The 14655-nt window shown below is 50.0% G+C and overlaps 8 protein-coding genes across 8 annotated transcripts; 4 read left to right on the top strand and 4 right to left on the bottom strand.

Moving 5' to 3' along the window:
• The first annotated feature begins 721 nt into the window (after positions 1 to 721).
• On the top strand, positions 722 to 2460 carry EJ05DRAFT_166262 (aquaporin-like protein). Its single transcript, XM_033739458.1, has 2 exons — positions 722 to 1362; positions 1412 to 2460. The coding sequence occupies exons 1-2, from the start codon at positions 1161 to 1163 to the stop codon at positions 2266 to 2268; spliced, it is 1059 nt and encodes a 352-aa protein (XP_033596076.1). The 5' UTR covers positions 722 to 1160; the 3' UTR covers positions 2269 to 2460.
• Positions 2461 to 3408: 948 nt separating this feature from the next.
• On the bottom strand, positions 3409 to 4354 carry EJ05DRAFT_480115 (PC4-domain-containing protein). The gene is made up of 3 exons (XM_033744810.1): positions 4104 to 4354; positions 3946 to 4050; positions 3409 to 3898 (listed from the first exon to the last, which is right to left on the bottom strand). The coding sequence occupies exons 1-3, from the start codon at positions 4242 to 4244 to the stop codon at positions 3680 to 3682; spliced, it is 465 nt and encodes a 154-aa protein (XP_033596075.1). The 5' UTR covers positions 4245 to 4354; the 3' UTR covers positions 3409 to 3679.
• Positions 4355 to 4729: 375 nt separating this feature from the next.
• Positions 4730 to 6492, top strand: EJ05DRAFT_166266 (MFS general substrate transporter). Its single transcript, XM_033739459.1, has 3 exons — positions 4730 to 5184; positions 5228 to 6100; positions 6158 to 6492. Exons 1-3 carry the CDS (start codon positions 5029 to 5031, stop codon positions 6401 to 6403), a joined length of 1275 nt encoding a protein of 424 aa, XP_033596074.1. The 5' UTR covers positions 4730 to 5028; the 3' UTR covers positions 6404 to 6492.
• EJ05DRAFT_166217 (uncharacterized protein) lies at positions 6359 to 7710 on the bottom strand. Its single transcript, XM_033739457.1, has one exon. The coding sequence runs from the start codon at positions 7353 to 7355 to the stop codon at positions 6582 to 6584; it is 774 nt and encodes a 257-aa protein (XP_033596073.1). The 5' UTR covers positions 7356 to 7710; the 3' UTR covers positions 6359 to 6581.
• EJ05DRAFT_166268 (uncharacterized protein) lies at positions 7648 to 8810 on the bottom strand. Its single transcript, XM_033739460.1, has one exon. It carries the CDS (start codon positions 8762 to 8764, stop codon positions 7940 to 7942), a length of 825 nt encoding a protein of 274 aa, XP_033596072.1. The 5' UTR covers positions 8765 to 8810; the 3' UTR covers positions 7648 to 7939.
• A 911-nt stretch (positions 8811 to 9721) lies between these two features.
• EJ05DRAFT_166008 (uncharacterized protein) lies at positions 9722 to 10868 on the top strand. The gene is made up of 4 exons (XM_033739454.1): positions 9722 to 9781; positions 9940 to 10209; positions 10316 to 10466; positions 10538 to 10868. Coding segments are annotated over exons 1-4 (585 nt in total). The 5' UTR covers positions 9722 to 9779; the 3' UTR covers positions 10700 to 10868.
• On the bottom strand, positions 10668 to 12035 carry EJ05DRAFT_480111 (putative diphthine synthase). The gene is made up of 2 exons (XM_033744809.1): positions 11845 to 12035; positions 10668 to 11766 (listed from the first exon to the last, which is right to left on the bottom strand). The coding sequence occupies exons 1-2, from the start codon at positions 11977 to 11979 to the stop codon at positions 11038 to 11040; spliced, it is 864 nt and encodes a 287-aa protein (XP_033596070.1). The 5' UTR covers positions 11980 to 12035; the 3' UTR covers positions 10668 to 11037.
• Positions 12036 to 12177: 142 nt separating this feature from the next.
• EJ05DRAFT_541647 (transcription factor spt3) lies at positions 12178 to 14290 on the top strand. The gene is made up of 3 exons (XM_033749674.1): positions 12178 to 12356; positions 12952 to 13041; positions 13102 to 14290. Exons 1-3 carry the CDS (start codon positions 12312 to 12314, stop codon positions 13939 to 13941), a joined length of 975 nt encoding a protein of 324 aa, XP_033596069.1. The 5' UTR covers positions 12178 to 12311; the 3' UTR covers positions 13942 to 14290.
• The last annotated feature ends 365 nt before the right edge of the window (positions 14291 to 14655 follow it).

Here is a 14655-nt window from a genome sequence, read left to right as displayed (position 1 = left end):
ATGTTTGGAATGGGGATAATATTGTAAGAAGCAAAATCTCGTATATGTAACAGAGCGGTGCTTGTCGGGCAGTGAATAATACTCATTTTGAACGATCATTGAATGTCCCTAATAACACTAGTTTCGAGGCGGATAGAGTGTTGTGTGGTATCCTTTTCCCATGTAATAAACATGCTACATCGATTTTACGACGTCACGAGTATCATATTCGCAGGCTATCGCATCTCACCTGTGTGCACACTGATCACGCACCGTGCGCCGATCAGATATTCACTTGATTGACACCTTGATCTGGATCATATGATATGTCTCAATGATGCGAGAAAGAGAGAGTGAGAGAGAGAGAGAGTAAATGAGTTAGAAGACTGACGATAAAGCACAAGTCAGCACGAGTCAGTTTGTCGGAGCGTCCCCGTGGGGTAACGTCTGCCGCCCCACAACAGTCGTTTTTGACAGCGCCGGCCAACGTTTTCCATCTCCATTCATCTTTTCAGACTTGTTAAGCACTCTAAATCGTCCGATTCCCGTTGCCGCTCGCAAGCCACACACCGCATATAACGGCAATTCCGTCAAACCGCATCGCGTGCCCTAGTCATTTTATCGACACTCCTATCTTCCAGGGGTCATTGCTAGCTTGTCCTGAATCAAGCTTTCCAAGACATCACCATGCGACAGGAACTGCTTCCAAGCTTTACCATGCCACAGCTGTCGGATTGTAGAGGAGCTTTTGTTATTCTATAGTCGTCAGGAAGAGTATTCATACATCTCTGTCCTTCCCATAACGGCACCGGTAATGAAGGGACACAGCCGATGGACGGCTGAGACCATTACAAAGACAACAGCCGTCGGAACCGACTCAATGCTAGCTTCTTCGCCTCCACCACGCTGACGACCCCGGCATCGTTGTGATAGGATCCGCTTTACTGCTCCATGCGTATGCCGATTAACCACGTTGTGCCATCGGGGCCGTGAAAATGACCTCATGTCTGATTCGCATTGTCTTCCCCACGGGGTTTGTCCTGTCTCCGCAGCGAACCGACCAGCGCTGAAGGATTGGCTAGAGTACTTGTACGGCACGAATCCCGCGGTGAACCTGTTGATTATCAATTTCTGCGCTTGCCCTTCTGCATTCAACTGCTACTTCTTCAGCTTCTAGAGCGATGGCAAATGGCTACGATGCAAGTCTGGATAGGTTGAAGACGCATGAGCTCGAGATTGGTGCTACCGATGCCATACAGAGACATTACGACAGACAAGTTGTAGAACGCAGGCCAGTATCGCAACGCAAACTAGACTTTGAGCATCGACGTCCAAGATGGCTGCGAGAATGCATGGCTGAAGCCACCGGTGTCTTCTTCTATGGTAGCTACCCTCATAATATGCTCATGATAACATACTGATATACCGCCAGTCTATCCTGGAATTGCCGCAACCGCGGCCTTCACCCTCAACGAAGCCAATCCAGCCTTCGGATCAATCTTTCAAGTTGGCTGGGCTTTTGCTCTGGGCATTGCTTTCGCCATCATAACATGCGCCTCGACTTCTGGCGGTCACTTCAATCCAGCCATCACCATCTGCTTCGCTGTCTGGCAAGGTTTCCCTTGGAAGAAAGTGCCCTACTATATCTTCTCCCAGATCTTCGGCTCCTTCATCGCCGGTCTGCTTGTCATGGGTCAGTACCACGTCCAATTGTCGGAATTCGCGGCACAGACAATCGCCGAGGGGAAGGGCACCGTGTTCAACGGTGGACCAGCGAGTGTGCTATGTACATTCCCAGGCGAGGGACAAACAAACCTAGGCTACTTATTCCTGATTGAATTCTTTGTCGACTCGTTCATTGGCATTGTTATATGGGCCTGTCTGGATCCTGCAAATCCATTCGTATCGCCCGCATCCGCACCATTCGCCATCGGACTTGTCTACGCCGTTATGGTATGGGGGTTTGCAGACATCTCCATTTCGACGAACTTGGCGCGTGACCTCGGAACGCGGATTGTGGCGGCTATCTTCTATGGCGGGGAGGCTTTCAGCTACTACAATTACAGCTGGATCGCGATAATGGTCAATGTGCCTGCGACGTTATTTGCCACGGCCTATTATGAGCTGTTGATGAGAGACAGTCTGCAGAAGATTGGCAAGGGACATGCGCTGCATGAGGAGGGTGAGGAGGGGTTGCAGAGACATTTGACTAAGACGCAGGTGATTGAGCAGGGGGCGGCGAGTATGTTGGCAAACGGTGCGAGCAGACAGCACCGGGAGGTGGTCTGAACGAACATTCACGATGGTATTCATTGCGTGTTCCAGAACATAACTTAAACAAAGAATATGAGAATAAGTTATTAAACCAAGAGACTCGGATACGATTACACTGCGAATACTCGCTGCCTGTATCAAGGGTATCACTACAGCAAAACCGATACTCGAAATATGAGAGAAACTTTAAGCAAGACCTTCGCCGACATCGACGAGCTCCTGATCCAGCCCTCACCTACACTGACATCACAAAATAACATTATCACGATGGCGAGACGCTCGAGAAATAGGGTGCCCCTTGCCATTCTCAACCCTAATGGTCATCACAGCGAGCGTGCCGGAACACAGACACTGTCACCGAGACCAACCTTGTGAATGGCGCTTCTAACCCTAGAGATACTATATACCACGTGCTCTCCAAGCACTAACCTCACCACCATCGATAGTAAGGGTAAAACATCGCCCACTGCTCACGTGGGCATGACGTTTGCGTACAAGACTGGCTGTGGTGATGCTGCTGGGCTTGAGTAATGAGCCAATCGTGTTGAACCCGCACGTACATAGGAGTACGTGGGTGCAGGAGGACGGGACTTGTGGCGCATGCTTGCGCCGTCTGAGCATTTCAGCTTTCTCCTGATCGAACGGCGGCAGAGTAAGACGCTGGCGCTTGCGTTTACTTCGGGACGTGTGCAGCTTGCGCCAGGAGAATATGTATCTGCTAGTGAAACAGTCTGATATAGACACCGACGAGCCTGGCTGAAAGTTGACGTACTGTTTCGAAAGACCGAGTTGCTGCTGTGGATGGAAGGTTGGACTGATCGATTTGCTGGTGGGTATGACAGACGCTGCGGTTAGTGGTTGAGCGGATTTGGCACGTTCTTTAACATGTTCTTGGTGCCCACGACAGCGGTGATTAGGGGGCCGCAGATGCCTGAACACCTGCGTTTGTAGACGGCGCGATTGATATCGAGAGATTTCGGGCGCAGACTTTGGACGTGGGATACGTGATATTGGCTACGAGTAAGCTGTCGAAGGATGAGCTCACGATTGACTGTCTGGATGTTCGTAAGGCGAGGGCGCTGGATCACATTGTGGAGTAAGTTTTGGGTGCCCCAAATATGGCTATGGCAGACCTGAACTTATCAACTGGACATAGGCAATAGATAAGTCTTACATTGAGATATTTGACAGTGTAAGAAGTAGACAAACTTGTACTTGTACATACAAGGAGGTGTTTACATCCGGTGTATCAGGTCACCGCATGACTTACACATAATTGAGCAACGCCAAAAAAGTAGCCGTGTTCGTGATTCGGCCGTTCGCCTAACGCCATGTTTACCATATCCAGGCCGTTTCAGATCGCAGTGAGTCTCGTTGAACTCACATCTTGGTCAAGAAGTTGATATATGTATGAGGACATTGTCGATCACCCCTCATCCTCATCACTCGTAGCTTCAATGTTGCTCTTGCTTGGCTTAGGGCTTTCTTCCTTGTCCTTCTCGTCCTCCGCATCATCTGCCTTGGAAGTAGCAGGTTCATCGTACGAGACTCTGGGGACGTCCTCCCCTTGCTTCTTCAAAAGTGCTTCAATGCCTGGGATACTTTCTAATAGTGCCGTGTATTGTTCGATGGTCAGACTGATACCCTGATCGAAGTCAGCTCCGGCATAACAGAGAAATGGATTATTCCTACCTTTTTGCCAGGAAGTAGATCACCATCCTTCTCCCAGTATTCACGGATGTTCACTAGCGCCTTGCCTTTAAACTCTGACACTGTGACACGACGCATTTTTGCCAGCTGATGCCAACGTCAGAATACATCGGAATGTAAGGATATGGGATTGGGCACACCTCGAAATAAGGCTCGCCCTTGCTATCCAGCTTCGAACCATGAGGTCCAGCTTTCGCACTGCCCTTCGCCTTCTTCGTCTTCGGCTCAGGTGAGTCTGAAGCCTCCGATGCAGCACGCTTTGACGCTCTCTTGAACGCCATATTTTTCGTCTTCTTGGACCAAGAAGATGCAGCTTTATGATGCTGGCCTGTACATTTTTCAGTAGTCGAAGCGCGTTTGGGAACGCGCCGGGTGACGCGCCTGCCAAGCTTTGATGACGTAAAAGTCTTAGCCTCGCTTGACGACGCAGTCAGTTTGTTGCCGTTCCATTTCCATTGTCTTTCCATGACTCAGTGGAAGTGTGCTGTCAACACAAAGACAACAACAACAAAAGTCTGCTTCCTATGTCTTCTCCATCAAAGCTGACCAGCATGAACGCCCCGCGAGCTGCCATTCGTTTCAAAAAGACTGCCCTACCAGCTAGTGGCAGATCTCGGCATCATGACCCGCGAATGCTTACCGGGTCCCTGTGCTCGTCGGCCTGTGATTGATGTGGGGACATCCTGAAGAAATGTAACCCAAGTGAGAGGGGGAAAATGGCAATTCGTCTGCCATGCTACAAAGAATCTTATCGGGTTCTTACATCAGCTGTCAGGTGGATCTGGAGATTCACTGCCCTGTTTGCAAGCAACGGATCGTCGACGGCTGCTAATATATACCCGTTACGGTATACAGTATAGTCGGTGGTATCCAGCAGAATTTTTCAGATGCCTTGAGTCATTCGCAGTCTTCACGTATTCTATGCCCCCAAACGCGCTCTCTCTATCTAACATTCATTATTAACTTTAAGCGCCATTCTTTCGTCGACGTCTAAAACCGTCTGTGAGCACTACTGTAGAGACAGGTATCGCCCAATCACATATTTTCTTTGAGTAGTAGTTAAACATGAATCCAAAAGCAGAACCCATTGGTGACGTTGAACGTTCGAGGACTGCTACCACAGAGGCTGTTGAAGACATTCATATCCCCGATGGCGGTTACGGATGGGTCTGCGTAGCTTGCGTAGCTACAGTGAACTCGTTTACATGGGGGGTTGCAGCCGTGAGTGTTCTCAAGAGTCCTGCTATTGTTCTAATCGAGCCAGTCATATGGAGTCTACCTTGCCTATTACCTCTCCAACAATGTCTTCCCTGAAGCCACTGCTTTGGACTACGCCTTTATTGGCGGCCTCGTATTCGGAGCTGCCATGCTGTCCTCGACTCCTGCCACTATAGCAGTCCGCCTTTGGGGAATACACCCACCCATGCTGTTAGGCATCGCATTCCAGACTGCTGGTTTCGTCGCGGCATCCTTCGCGACACGTATCTGGCAGCTTTACCTTTCACAAGGTCTCCTATTTGGTTTAGGCATCGGCTTCATTTGGATTCCGTCGAATCCTATCAGCAGCCAATGGTTTGCCAGGAAAAGGAGCCTGGCTAACGGCATCACAAGTGCGGGCTCTGGCATAGGCGGTGTTATATTCTCATTTGCTGTTCGAGCTAGCATCGAGCACGTCTCTCTTGCATGGGCTTTACGAATCACTGGTATTGTCTCAGGAGCTTGTAACTTAGCTGCTTGCATCTTTCTGCGGAGCCGCAACAAGGCCATTAAACCATCCCTTCGAGGCTTCGATTTCCGTTTATTCAGAAGTCAAGGTGTGATATGCCTCCTAGCATGGGGCTTCTTTTCCCTGCTTGGTTATGTTACCATTTTATATTCGCTCTCGGACTTTGCGCGTTCAATTGGACTCTCGGCTTCGCAAGCGGCAACCACAACAGCCGCTCTCAACGGAGGAACTCTCATCGGCAGACCTTTGATTGGGATCATGAGTGATAGGTATGGCCGGATAAAGGTTGCAGGTTATATCACTACGGCTAATGCCGTATTCGTCTTCGCACTCTGGATCCCAGCACAGAATTGGCCACTGTTACTCGTCTTTGCTGTCTTGTCAGGAGCAACGATTGGATTGTTCTGGGGAGTGAGTCGGCTTAACCACCTTTCCAGCGACCAATAATGATACTAACCCTTTACTCAGACTATCAGTCCCTTATGTGCCGAAGTAGTGGGACTGAAACACCTTCCGTCACTTTTATCGCTGTGTTGGGCCATCATCACGCTGCCGACTACTTTCTCCGAAGTCATAGCCTTGAAAATTAGAAGACCAGACAGCGATCGCGAGTATCTTTATCCGCAGATCTACGCAGGGCTTGCGTACCTAGTGGCAAGCATAATGATGTTCAGGTTATGGCAGATCCGAGATCAATTCCCTATCAAGCATTGATCTCAACGTAACGATGTATCTGTACACATTATATCCTTAGACAAGGTTCATATGGGCTTGCTCAGCTACTACCGGCATTCAATCTATAAAGTCCCAATCAACAAATTTTCCCACCGCTTAGACTCTCTTCCCTTCAGATTAGAGATAATTCCTCCCGGTTCCGGTGTATCTCTAATTGCTAGAATCGTCGGCGGCGTCCCGGCATAGTAGAACCCGTGCTCATGTTTCCGAGTCCAGATCCGCGCTGACTCAACCCTCTGAATGAATCCCCAATACCTACACTCGGTCCCTGACGACTCGACCGCATCATTGACCCATCCGACGCCATCGTCATGGTTCCAGCTGCCACATTGCCTAAACTAGGTCCCTGGCGGGACGATGCCATCATCGAGTCTTTGTGCGACTTTCTCGAGGGCTGCTGGAAGTTCGCGGTCCCGCCAGCATTGTAGCTGCCCATGTTGCCACCGATGTCTGCCCTCATGCTCGCTCCGCCTGGAGCAGTGATCGCTGCGAACGATCGTCCCGATTGCACTCCGCCCAAACTCGGACCTTGGCGCGAACTCCTCATCATCGATGACTGGCCATCCATGGTACCCGTGCCTATTGTAAGCGCCTGCAACCTGGTCACTAATCCATCGCTGCCATGACCCCCACTGGTTGCGAAAGACGCATCATGCAAGCCTCCATACGTAGCACTTTCGCGTCCATCCGTAATGGCACGCTGGTGAAAACGCCTATGTCCGTGTGATGGCTGCCCGGAGACGATGCGGCGCCACGTAGGGTCTTCATAGCGGTTCCCGGTGCTGTTGTGGCCGAACTTGTACCGCTCGTCGTTGGGGTCCGGGTTGTGCACGCCGTCGCGCATGCGATTGCCGGCGCGGAGCCAGGCGCGCATGATCTCGCGTTGTCTCGAGTCGGTCGGGTTCATGACACGGTGATTGCAGTTGGCCATCTTGATGGTGTACGGGGTTACGGTTGATTGTGGCGGTCCTTAGAGCGCCCGTTAGGCTTGTGGTAGTTGGTGGGTAATAGCTTCGTGTGTAAGTGATTGTGGTAGTCCGAAGATGATAGGTTGATGGACCTGGGCTTGAAAATGTGGTGTGAGAACTTAGGAAGTTGGTGAGGAGCTGGGAGAGATGGCAGGGGAGTTTATATGCATCTCGTAGCCTAGCTCAAGTGATGCATATAGGGTGTTGTCTTGTATTCGCGTCGTCTCGAATGTGTGATGCGTGATGCGAAGTGGCATAGCCTCGAAAACGTTAAACATCGCATTGTGTATTACAGCTGCGTTGCTAACGATGTCCGTAACATAGAGGCCTTTGTGTGCGAAGCTCAAGTATGGTGAAGTCTCCGCGCGAAAAGTTCACGTAATGGAGTTGAGCATGCCCAATGTGCTCGCAAAGCCAGGTGTTCATCGTTATGTGCACACCCGCTGCGTAGCGAAGGCATCATTAGTATTCACCAAGAATGTAACTCCTCAGCAAACCATCGAGACGACATCCAGGTGGTAAAAGATCGTGTTGCAAAATATAGGCTTCAGTCTTCGAGGATACTCCGTATCAACCTTTGCAATCTTCTACTCTCATCTCTTGCTTTCTGTCTGTCCCACCGCACGCCACTCTTTCTATACTGTTGGGCCAGTTGAGGAAGGATCTTGTGATACATGGCATTGGCATCTTTCTTGTTGGCATCGTCACGTCCGAGGTCTAGAAACAGACCTTCGTCGAGGTTTAAGTACCGGAATAGCTCTTGCCACTCAATCGAGAAGTTGTTTACTGAGAGCCACAGTATGACTCGGTCTAGCGGCCATCCCGAATGCACTGTCGCCGATGGGATTGCTGTGCCAGCGAAGTATTCGGCGCCATTATATGTCATTTTTGGACCAGGGAGCTCCGCCGCCGCCTGTGGTAATTCAGTAATTTGGCCACCGGCGACTTCTTTGGCTGAGCCGGTATCTAATTCCACGATTGTCTGCTCCGACGGGCGCGTTACAAAGCCTGTTCGCTTCTCCAATGCATCTATCTCAACCTTATCAGGAACGTCGTCCTGATGAAGGTTGAAAACACGCTGACGCCAGGCCAGACAACATGCCAGCAATGCAGTCACAGCAATGTTGGGAATAAGTAAGAACCGTGCAGCACGTGCCTGGCGGCATTGTTGGCGCAATATGTTGAGTGAGCTTGCCTTGACTGAAAGAACACATGTCCAAGTTTCCAGGGTTTGATATTGGTCGTAGTTCGTGACCGTGTTGGATGAGGGATTGTATGAGATTGAAGGACTATGTGATCTGCCTGGATCAATAAAACAGAAGATTAGTACACCAGTTGTCAGAACAACCAGGACTCCAGACAAGCTGAACATCACGGATGACTCATGTAGCCTTTTCCTAACAGCGGCAGAATGGGCCTGTCCACAAGATTCAGTACGCAGAGACATACCTTCAGGTTTATTATACATACAGTAGGCTTGCCGAAATTCAGTTCCAATTTGAGGCCTCTCTCGGTGGTATATATTAAGGCACCCAATAATCCTGAGGCCAAAATACTACAGGCGCTGCATGCAAGCAAGCAGGCTGAACTCTCATAGTTCAAGTTGGGCGGCAAAGGAACTTTTCCAGTTCTTGCTGTTTGGTCTACGTCTGGGGTATCGAGAAATGTACTTTCGCTGTTCGTCCAGCCTACGACGTGTGCAATCAGGGCTAACTGAACCACAGATACCGTGAACAGTGTGGTTAGTAAAAGGGCCGGCGCAATAACAAAGACGTCAAGACGAATGACCGCCATGGTGCAGCTGGCTGCGCCGTTTGGGATGTATGGATGGACGATGTCGACCAACACGGCTGTAACTCAGATGAGTGGAGGCTGAAAATTGGCGTACTCAGCACGTTTAGGCTCGTAACGGCCAAGACACTACATTACTCGGATTCAAGGGCCGCTATGCCCAGATATACCCCTAGAGCTCCATGTAGAGCGGCTATGTTGGTCAGAGATTATTGACGACAGCGAGGGCGAACAGATAGTACTACAGTACAAGCACGCTATTGAGCGCCAAAATGGTTCATCGAGTCACCGAGATATCGTCCACGGTCTGCATTGATTCGGACCCGACTGCTGTAGGGGTGGGCAAAGTCTTGAGGTGTCATACTTATACAATTTTAGGATAGACAGTCAGTCAGTCAATCTGAATCATAATGAGCAACGTTCCGTAATGATCTTGTTGTCAAGGTTCGTTTAAATAGATGTGGGTGATGGAAGGCCACTCGCTACACGTGACTCTTGGCGCCCACATCTCCACCGTTCGCTTGCGAAAATACTTGCAACCTCATCCACGACATTGCTCATCAACTAACCCGACAGCGACCAACCATTCATCGACAATGTATGTTGTCCCTCTCTATACGGTCGATTGAGGATTTGAGAAAACTATCTATCATCGTCAATCCACCGTTCTAATCGCTATCACTGCCATTCTCATGTTCCCCTCACCCAACTCCGCCACCACTTCAGAAACCAACTAACATGTTCTTCTTTCCTCAGGGTCAACCTTCGCACCCAGAAGCGCCTCGCAGCGTCTGTCGTCGGATGCGGCAAGCGCAAGATTTGGCTTGACCCTAACGAGGTCAACGAAATCTCGAACGCCAACTCCCGCCAGACGATCCGCAAGTTGGTCTCCGATGGCCTCATCATCCGCAAGCCCGTCACGATGCACTCGCGCACCCGCGCCCGTGAGTTGACCGCTGCACGAAGAATCGGTAGACACCGTGGCTTCGGTAAGAGGAAGGGAACACAAGAGGCTAGAATGCCTAGGTAGGATATATCCCTCGGTTGTCCCATCAATCACTCCGAGACCGCCTTGCGGTAGAGTCGATGGTTGAAGAGCCTAGAGGGTTATATGGCTAACGCTGTTTCACAGCGAGATCTTATGGATGCGCCGTCAGCGCGTACTCCGCCGCCTGCTGGTCAAGTACCGTGCAGCCGGCAAGATCGACAAGCACCTCTACCACGAGCTGTACCAGCTCGCTAAGGGTAACACTTTCAAGCACAAGCGTGCCCTTGTAGAACACGTACGTTCCCCCATGACATTCATGGCATCATGACTCCGGCCGCCCTTGCAAGATGCTAATTCAGCCGCCAGATCCACAAGGCCAAGGCCGAGAAGCTTCGTGAGCGCCAACTCGCCGACGAGATGGACGCCAAGCGTGCAAAGAACAAGGCTGCCCGCGAGAGGAAGTTGGAGCGTGCGAATGCCAAGAGGCTGCAATACGACGAGGAGGAAGAAGAGGAGAAGAAGGCTTGAACTGTGGAATCCTGACTATTGATGCAAATTACCAACGCACGGAACGGCGTAGCACGCATTTAACGCGGATAGTTCGGACAACCCTGCTCTATGGTGCTATACACTACCTCATGAAGAGGTTGTGCACCGAATTGCGAACTTCGAACTACTTATGTACATTTGGAGCATATAAAAAGGATTCTCACTGATTCTCGGTCTTACTCTATGCATGTTATGCTCGGTGAATGTGGCAAGGAAGAACGCCGGATGAATACAAACGTGTTTGTGACATTGTCGCAGACGTTGAGGATCAGGCGACGCGCTGGCCGCCGTCCTGCTCAATTGCGAATGGATGTGGTCTACGACTTGCCATAGTCTCTCTTCCAGATTACCTCGAACTTGGCTTTGTCAATGGCGAAGTCTCTCACATATTCCATCTCCATCTCATGCCCCTTCTTACCGATAAGAACCAAGCTGTGCAGCGGCTTCCCAAGGTCGACTGTACTAAGCTCTTCTAAAGTCCCTGCCACAATCTTTTCCTCTTCACTGCCAACTCTTGCCACTGCTACTGCCAAATTATCCGGACCACAGATCCCCTCTTTCCTCTCCCCTTCGACGTACAACAGCTGCTCGGCACATAGAGCACTGGACATGAACCTTGGCGGCTCAAAGATCCATGGGCGGCCTCTCGCCATATTCTCCTCACTCGCCTCCTTGACCTTGATATCTAGCAGCACCAAAGTATGGAATCCATGCGCAACATTCTCCTTGATGCGGTCATAGATACTCGTCGGCTTCCAGTTGTCCGTGAAGAAGACCATACTGACAGTCTGGCCGAAATTGTACAGCTGCAACCCTGTACATCCAATAGCAGTCATAATGCTCGTGTTCGGTAGGACACGGGTTGGGATTGCAGGTGTGGCATGTCGCGCGCGTAGCAGAAGGTCCGTATGGGTTGTTGCGCTGCATGGATCGCCTACGACGAGAAAGGCAACGTCTTCCTTTTCCGCACTTTTGAGGATGGCTTCGCTGTTCGACTCGACCATTTCACGGTCAGCCAGAATGACTTCGCGACCATAGAAGGATTCCTATAGCTGTGTTAGTTAGACGAGGTGTTGTGCTGATTGTGGATTGCTAAAGCATGGCAGGTATGTGAAGAAACTCACCAGAACATGCTTTTCTACGAGTAGGATTGCGGTGTAGGCTTCGAGATAGACGCGTGAAGCACGCTTGACGATTTCAAGGCCTCTTACGCTGATGTCTTTCTCATCAGCGAGGCCAAGGCCAATCAGGTACAGCATCTTGTTGATCTCGTATAATTATCCCAAGAATGACTGTGACCCCGCAATGATTGCACAAACCCCGCAATGATATTTTTTGATGCAGAGGATTTTTGTAGGGCTGAGCTAGGCTTGAGATAGCCTAGCATGAGCAGCACGGAACCCTGGCCCCACTCAGCCTCCAACGCCAACTCGCTCACTTCAACCTTCACCTTCATCCAGTCATTATCATTTCACCAGTCGTTATTCAGTCTCTACTCAGCGCTGCATCTATAGTCAATACTGTATTATACATAATCTGTTCTGAATAGCCCTTGCGTGAACATAGCGGCTGGACCGCCGCATTCACGACCATGGCAGACACAAAGACGGCCAAGTATCGTCAGGAGATCCAGCAGGTTAGTGAATTGCGATTTTGTCACAGTGCACTTTTAAGATATTGCCGTGAGATCCCCATTTCCAGGTCGTGACTCTTGATCTTATGGACCTGCCACCTCATTTAAATCTTCTTGTCTTTTTCTTTACCGTGACATCTCGTTTCTGCTTCTGCTTCTACTTCTCCATCTGCCACTTCTCTACCTCTTATACAACATTCTACATCGTACCTTCTCTTTGTGTCCGTTATGTTTGTTCGACCACAGAAAAGACACAAGGCTCTACATCAGGATGAGCTGGTCCGTCCGGCGAGAAGTAAAAAATACTGTTTGGGCTCATATCAAAAACTATTTCCTAAGGTATCGTCTTCATTTTCCCGTTCTATGTGTTCTCCGGCTACATACGGCTTCAGCCTTATAAGCTCGTGACCTGCAGCAGTGTGGGGTTATTTGCCGTGTCCTGTAGCTCTACTGTGTATTCATCCCTTACAGAAGTTATCACATTCGTTCTCTCAATCGAGTCTCTATTTTTATTGGGCCTAGACCCTGTATCTGCACGATGGACGAATTTCGCAATATGAGAGGTTTCTGGATTCGGTTCATTGACTTTATCCGACAGATGATGTTCGTCTCTGGTGAGACCGCCGAACCCGCACCGGAAGTCACCTTCCTCATCGAACAGATCGTCCAACAACAAGTTCAAGAAATGGTACATATCCTGTTACCTTCAGTACATTGACCAGATGTCAAGTTTACTGAACGTTATTAGCTTCGAGAATGCACTGCCTTAGCCACCCGCCGCGGCTCTCGATCCATTTCCACGGATGACCTCATGATGCTTATCCGCCACGATAAAGCCAAAATTTCCCGTCTACGTACTTTCCTCCAATGGAAAGATGTTCGACGCAACGTCAAAGACTCTGATGACAAGGGCGGCGGCGACGCAGCGGAGCTAGCCGCAGGTGATGATATTCAGGGTGTTGGGGCCTCAGGCCCTGCCGCAGATGTTGGCAAGAAAGCAAAGCGCACGAAAGTCGACCTCGTATGGGACGTACAAAGCTTCTTCAGCGAGGTCGTACCCCCACGCGACGATATCGAAGACGAGGAGGAAGAAGAGATGAATTACGCCACGATTCAACGTCTTCGCAACGCCGACGAACGTACAAAAGACATGACGCGAGACGAGTATGTGCACTGGTCCGACTGTCGTCAAGCCAGTTTTACATTTCGCAAAGCGAAGCGTTTCCGTGAGTGGGCTGGTGTCGGCGTCATTCTCGAAACAAAGCCTAACGATGACACTATCGACATCTTGGGATTCTTGACCTTTGAGATCGTCCAGACATTGACCGAAGAGGCGCTCAAGGTCAAGGCCGCGGAGGATCTGTACAAGAAGAAGACTGGCGCTGCGGGCGGTGGTGACGAGGGCAGTGCGGGCCGCAAGAGAAAGCGTGAGACGGGACTTTTTGACATGCCAGATGAAGCGCGTGAGCCAGTGCAACTACAGCATGTCAAAGAGGCATATAGGAGACTCCAGAAACTGCCGAATAAGAATAAGGCGATGCTGGCGTTTACGCGCACTATGCCGAAGAGCGGGCTGAGGCTGATCTGAGTGAGAATAGAGCGTCGGTGTATCTTGCAAGGAGTCTGGAGGGCTAAGATACCCATCTTTGCTGCTAAGTGGCGTTCGGGTTTTAATTTCGTGGGGATCACAGCTTAAGGCAAGGTGGGCAGATTCTGGGGCATCGTACATGGCGTATAGAAAGGGGGCATAGAGGAACTGTTATCACACATAATCTATTAAGCTACATCTCATAAGACAACATCAATTCGGCACCCATTCTTCATGAAATGTAGGTCTTTCAGTATCTAGTGGCACTACGAGAAAGAAAGACGACAGCTGGAAACAGAGTGTAAGAGCCGCAGATGCAAACGACAATATTTATAAAACAAGATTCCGCATATCCTTCTCTACATAACTTAGCGTGAGGAGTTTACCGAGCCAGAGGTTGAGATTATCCTAAACTCAATGACGCTACCGACGCCCATGATATGAACTGTCTAAACAGATACGGGCGTCATGGCTGAGTATCGACCCTGTACCGGCCCAAACAATCTGCCAGAGGGCACAAACATCGAAAAAAAGATACCAATACAACGGGACCACATACTGAACAAGCCCGGTCCAAACTTGGATACCGAAGATTTTTCAGCTCCAACCCGGGATGTTTGTGATATTGGTCTACGACTATACCGATAAGAAAGTGCAACCGAGAAATTCGTATCTGTTTCTTCATGTGTTCGGGAATGATTCAGCAATGGCGTT

The sequence above is a fragment of the Pseudovirgaria hyperparasitica genome, assembly GCF_010093815.1.
Source record: "Pseudovirgaria hyperparasitica strain CBS 121739 unplaced genomic scaffold EJ05scaffold_19, whole genome shotgun sequence".
NCBI classification, from domain to species: domain Eukaryota; kingdom Fungi; phylum Ascomycota; class Dothideomycetes; order Acrospermales; family Acrospermaceae; genus Pseudovirgaria; species Pseudovirgaria hyperparasitica.
This window is presented reverse-complemented; position numbering and strand designations above follow the sequence as displayed.

Bases quoted from the DNA above. Each gene is read 5' to 3' on its own strand.
- EJ05DRAFT_166262 (XM_033739458.1), top strand. From the start codon at position 1,161: ATGGCAAATGGCTACGATGCAAGTCTGGATAGGTTGAAGACGCATGAG. The intron at 1,363-1,411 runs GTAGCTACCCTC...ATATACCGCCAG, and splicing joins CACCGGTGTCTTCTTCTATG to TCTATCCTGGAATTGCCGCA.
- EJ05DRAFT_480115 (XM_033744810.1), bottom strand. From the start codon at position 4,244: ATGGCGTTCAAGAGAGCGTCAAAGCGTGCTGCATCGGAGGCTTCAGAC. The intron at 4,051-4,103 runs GTGTGCCCAATC...CGTTGGCATCAG, and splicing joins AGGGCGAGCCTTATTTCGAG to CTGGCAAAAATGCGTCGTGT. The intron at 3,899-3,945 runs GTAGGAATAATC...GACTTCGATCAG, and splicing joins ATCTACTTCCTGGCAAAAAG to GGTATCAGTCTGACCATCGA.
- EJ05DRAFT_166266 (XM_033739459.1), top strand. From the start codon at position 5,029: ATGAATCCAAAAGCAGAACCCATTGGTGACGTTGAACGTTCGAGGACT. The intron at 5,185-5,227 runs GTGAGTGTTCTC...TAATCGAGCCAG, and splicing joins TTACATGGGGGGTTGCAGCC to TCATATGGAGTCTACCTTGC. The intron at 6,101-6,157 runs GTGAGTCGGCTT...CCCTTTACTCAG, and splicing joins CGATTGGATTGTTCTGGGGA to ACTATCAGTCCCTTATGTGC.
- EJ05DRAFT_166217 (XM_033739457.1), bottom strand. From the start codon at position 7,355: ATGGCCAACTGCAATCACCGTGTCATGAACCCGACCGACTCGAGACAA.
- EJ05DRAFT_166268 (XM_033739460.1), bottom strand. From the start codon at position 8,764: ATGTTCAGCTTGTCTGGAGTCCTGGTTGTTCTGACAACTGGTGTACTA.
- EJ05DRAFT_166008 (XM_033739454.1), top strand. The intron at 10,210-10,315 runs GTAGGATATATC...GCTGTTTCACAG, and splicing joins CAAGAGGCTAGAATGCCTAG to CGAGATCTTATGGATGCGCC. The intron at 10,467-10,537 runs GTACGTTCCCCC...TTCAGCCGCCAG, and splicing joins AGCGTGCCCTTGTAGAACAC to ATCCACAAGGCCAAGGCCGA.
- EJ05DRAFT_480111 (XM_033744809.1), bottom strand. From the start codon at position 11,979: ATGCTGTACCTGATTGGCCTTGGCCTCGCTGATGAGAAAGACATCAGC. The intron at 11,767-11,844 runs GTGAGTTTCTTC...ACACAGCTATAG, and splicing joins TCGTAGAAAAGCATGTTCTG to GAATCCTTCTATGGTCGCGA.
- EJ05DRAFT_541647 (XM_033749674.1), top strand. From the start codon at position 12,312: ATGGCAGACACAAAGACGGCCAAGTATCGTCAGGAGATCCAGCAG. The intron at 12,357-12,951 runs GTTAGTGAATTG...TTTATCCGACAG, and splicing joins ATCGTCAGGAGATCCAGCAG to ATGATGTTCGTCTCTGGTGA. The intron at 13,042-13,101 runs GTACATATCCTG...GAACGTTATTAG, and splicing joins AACAACAAGTTCAAGAAATG to CTTCGAGAATGCACTGCCTT.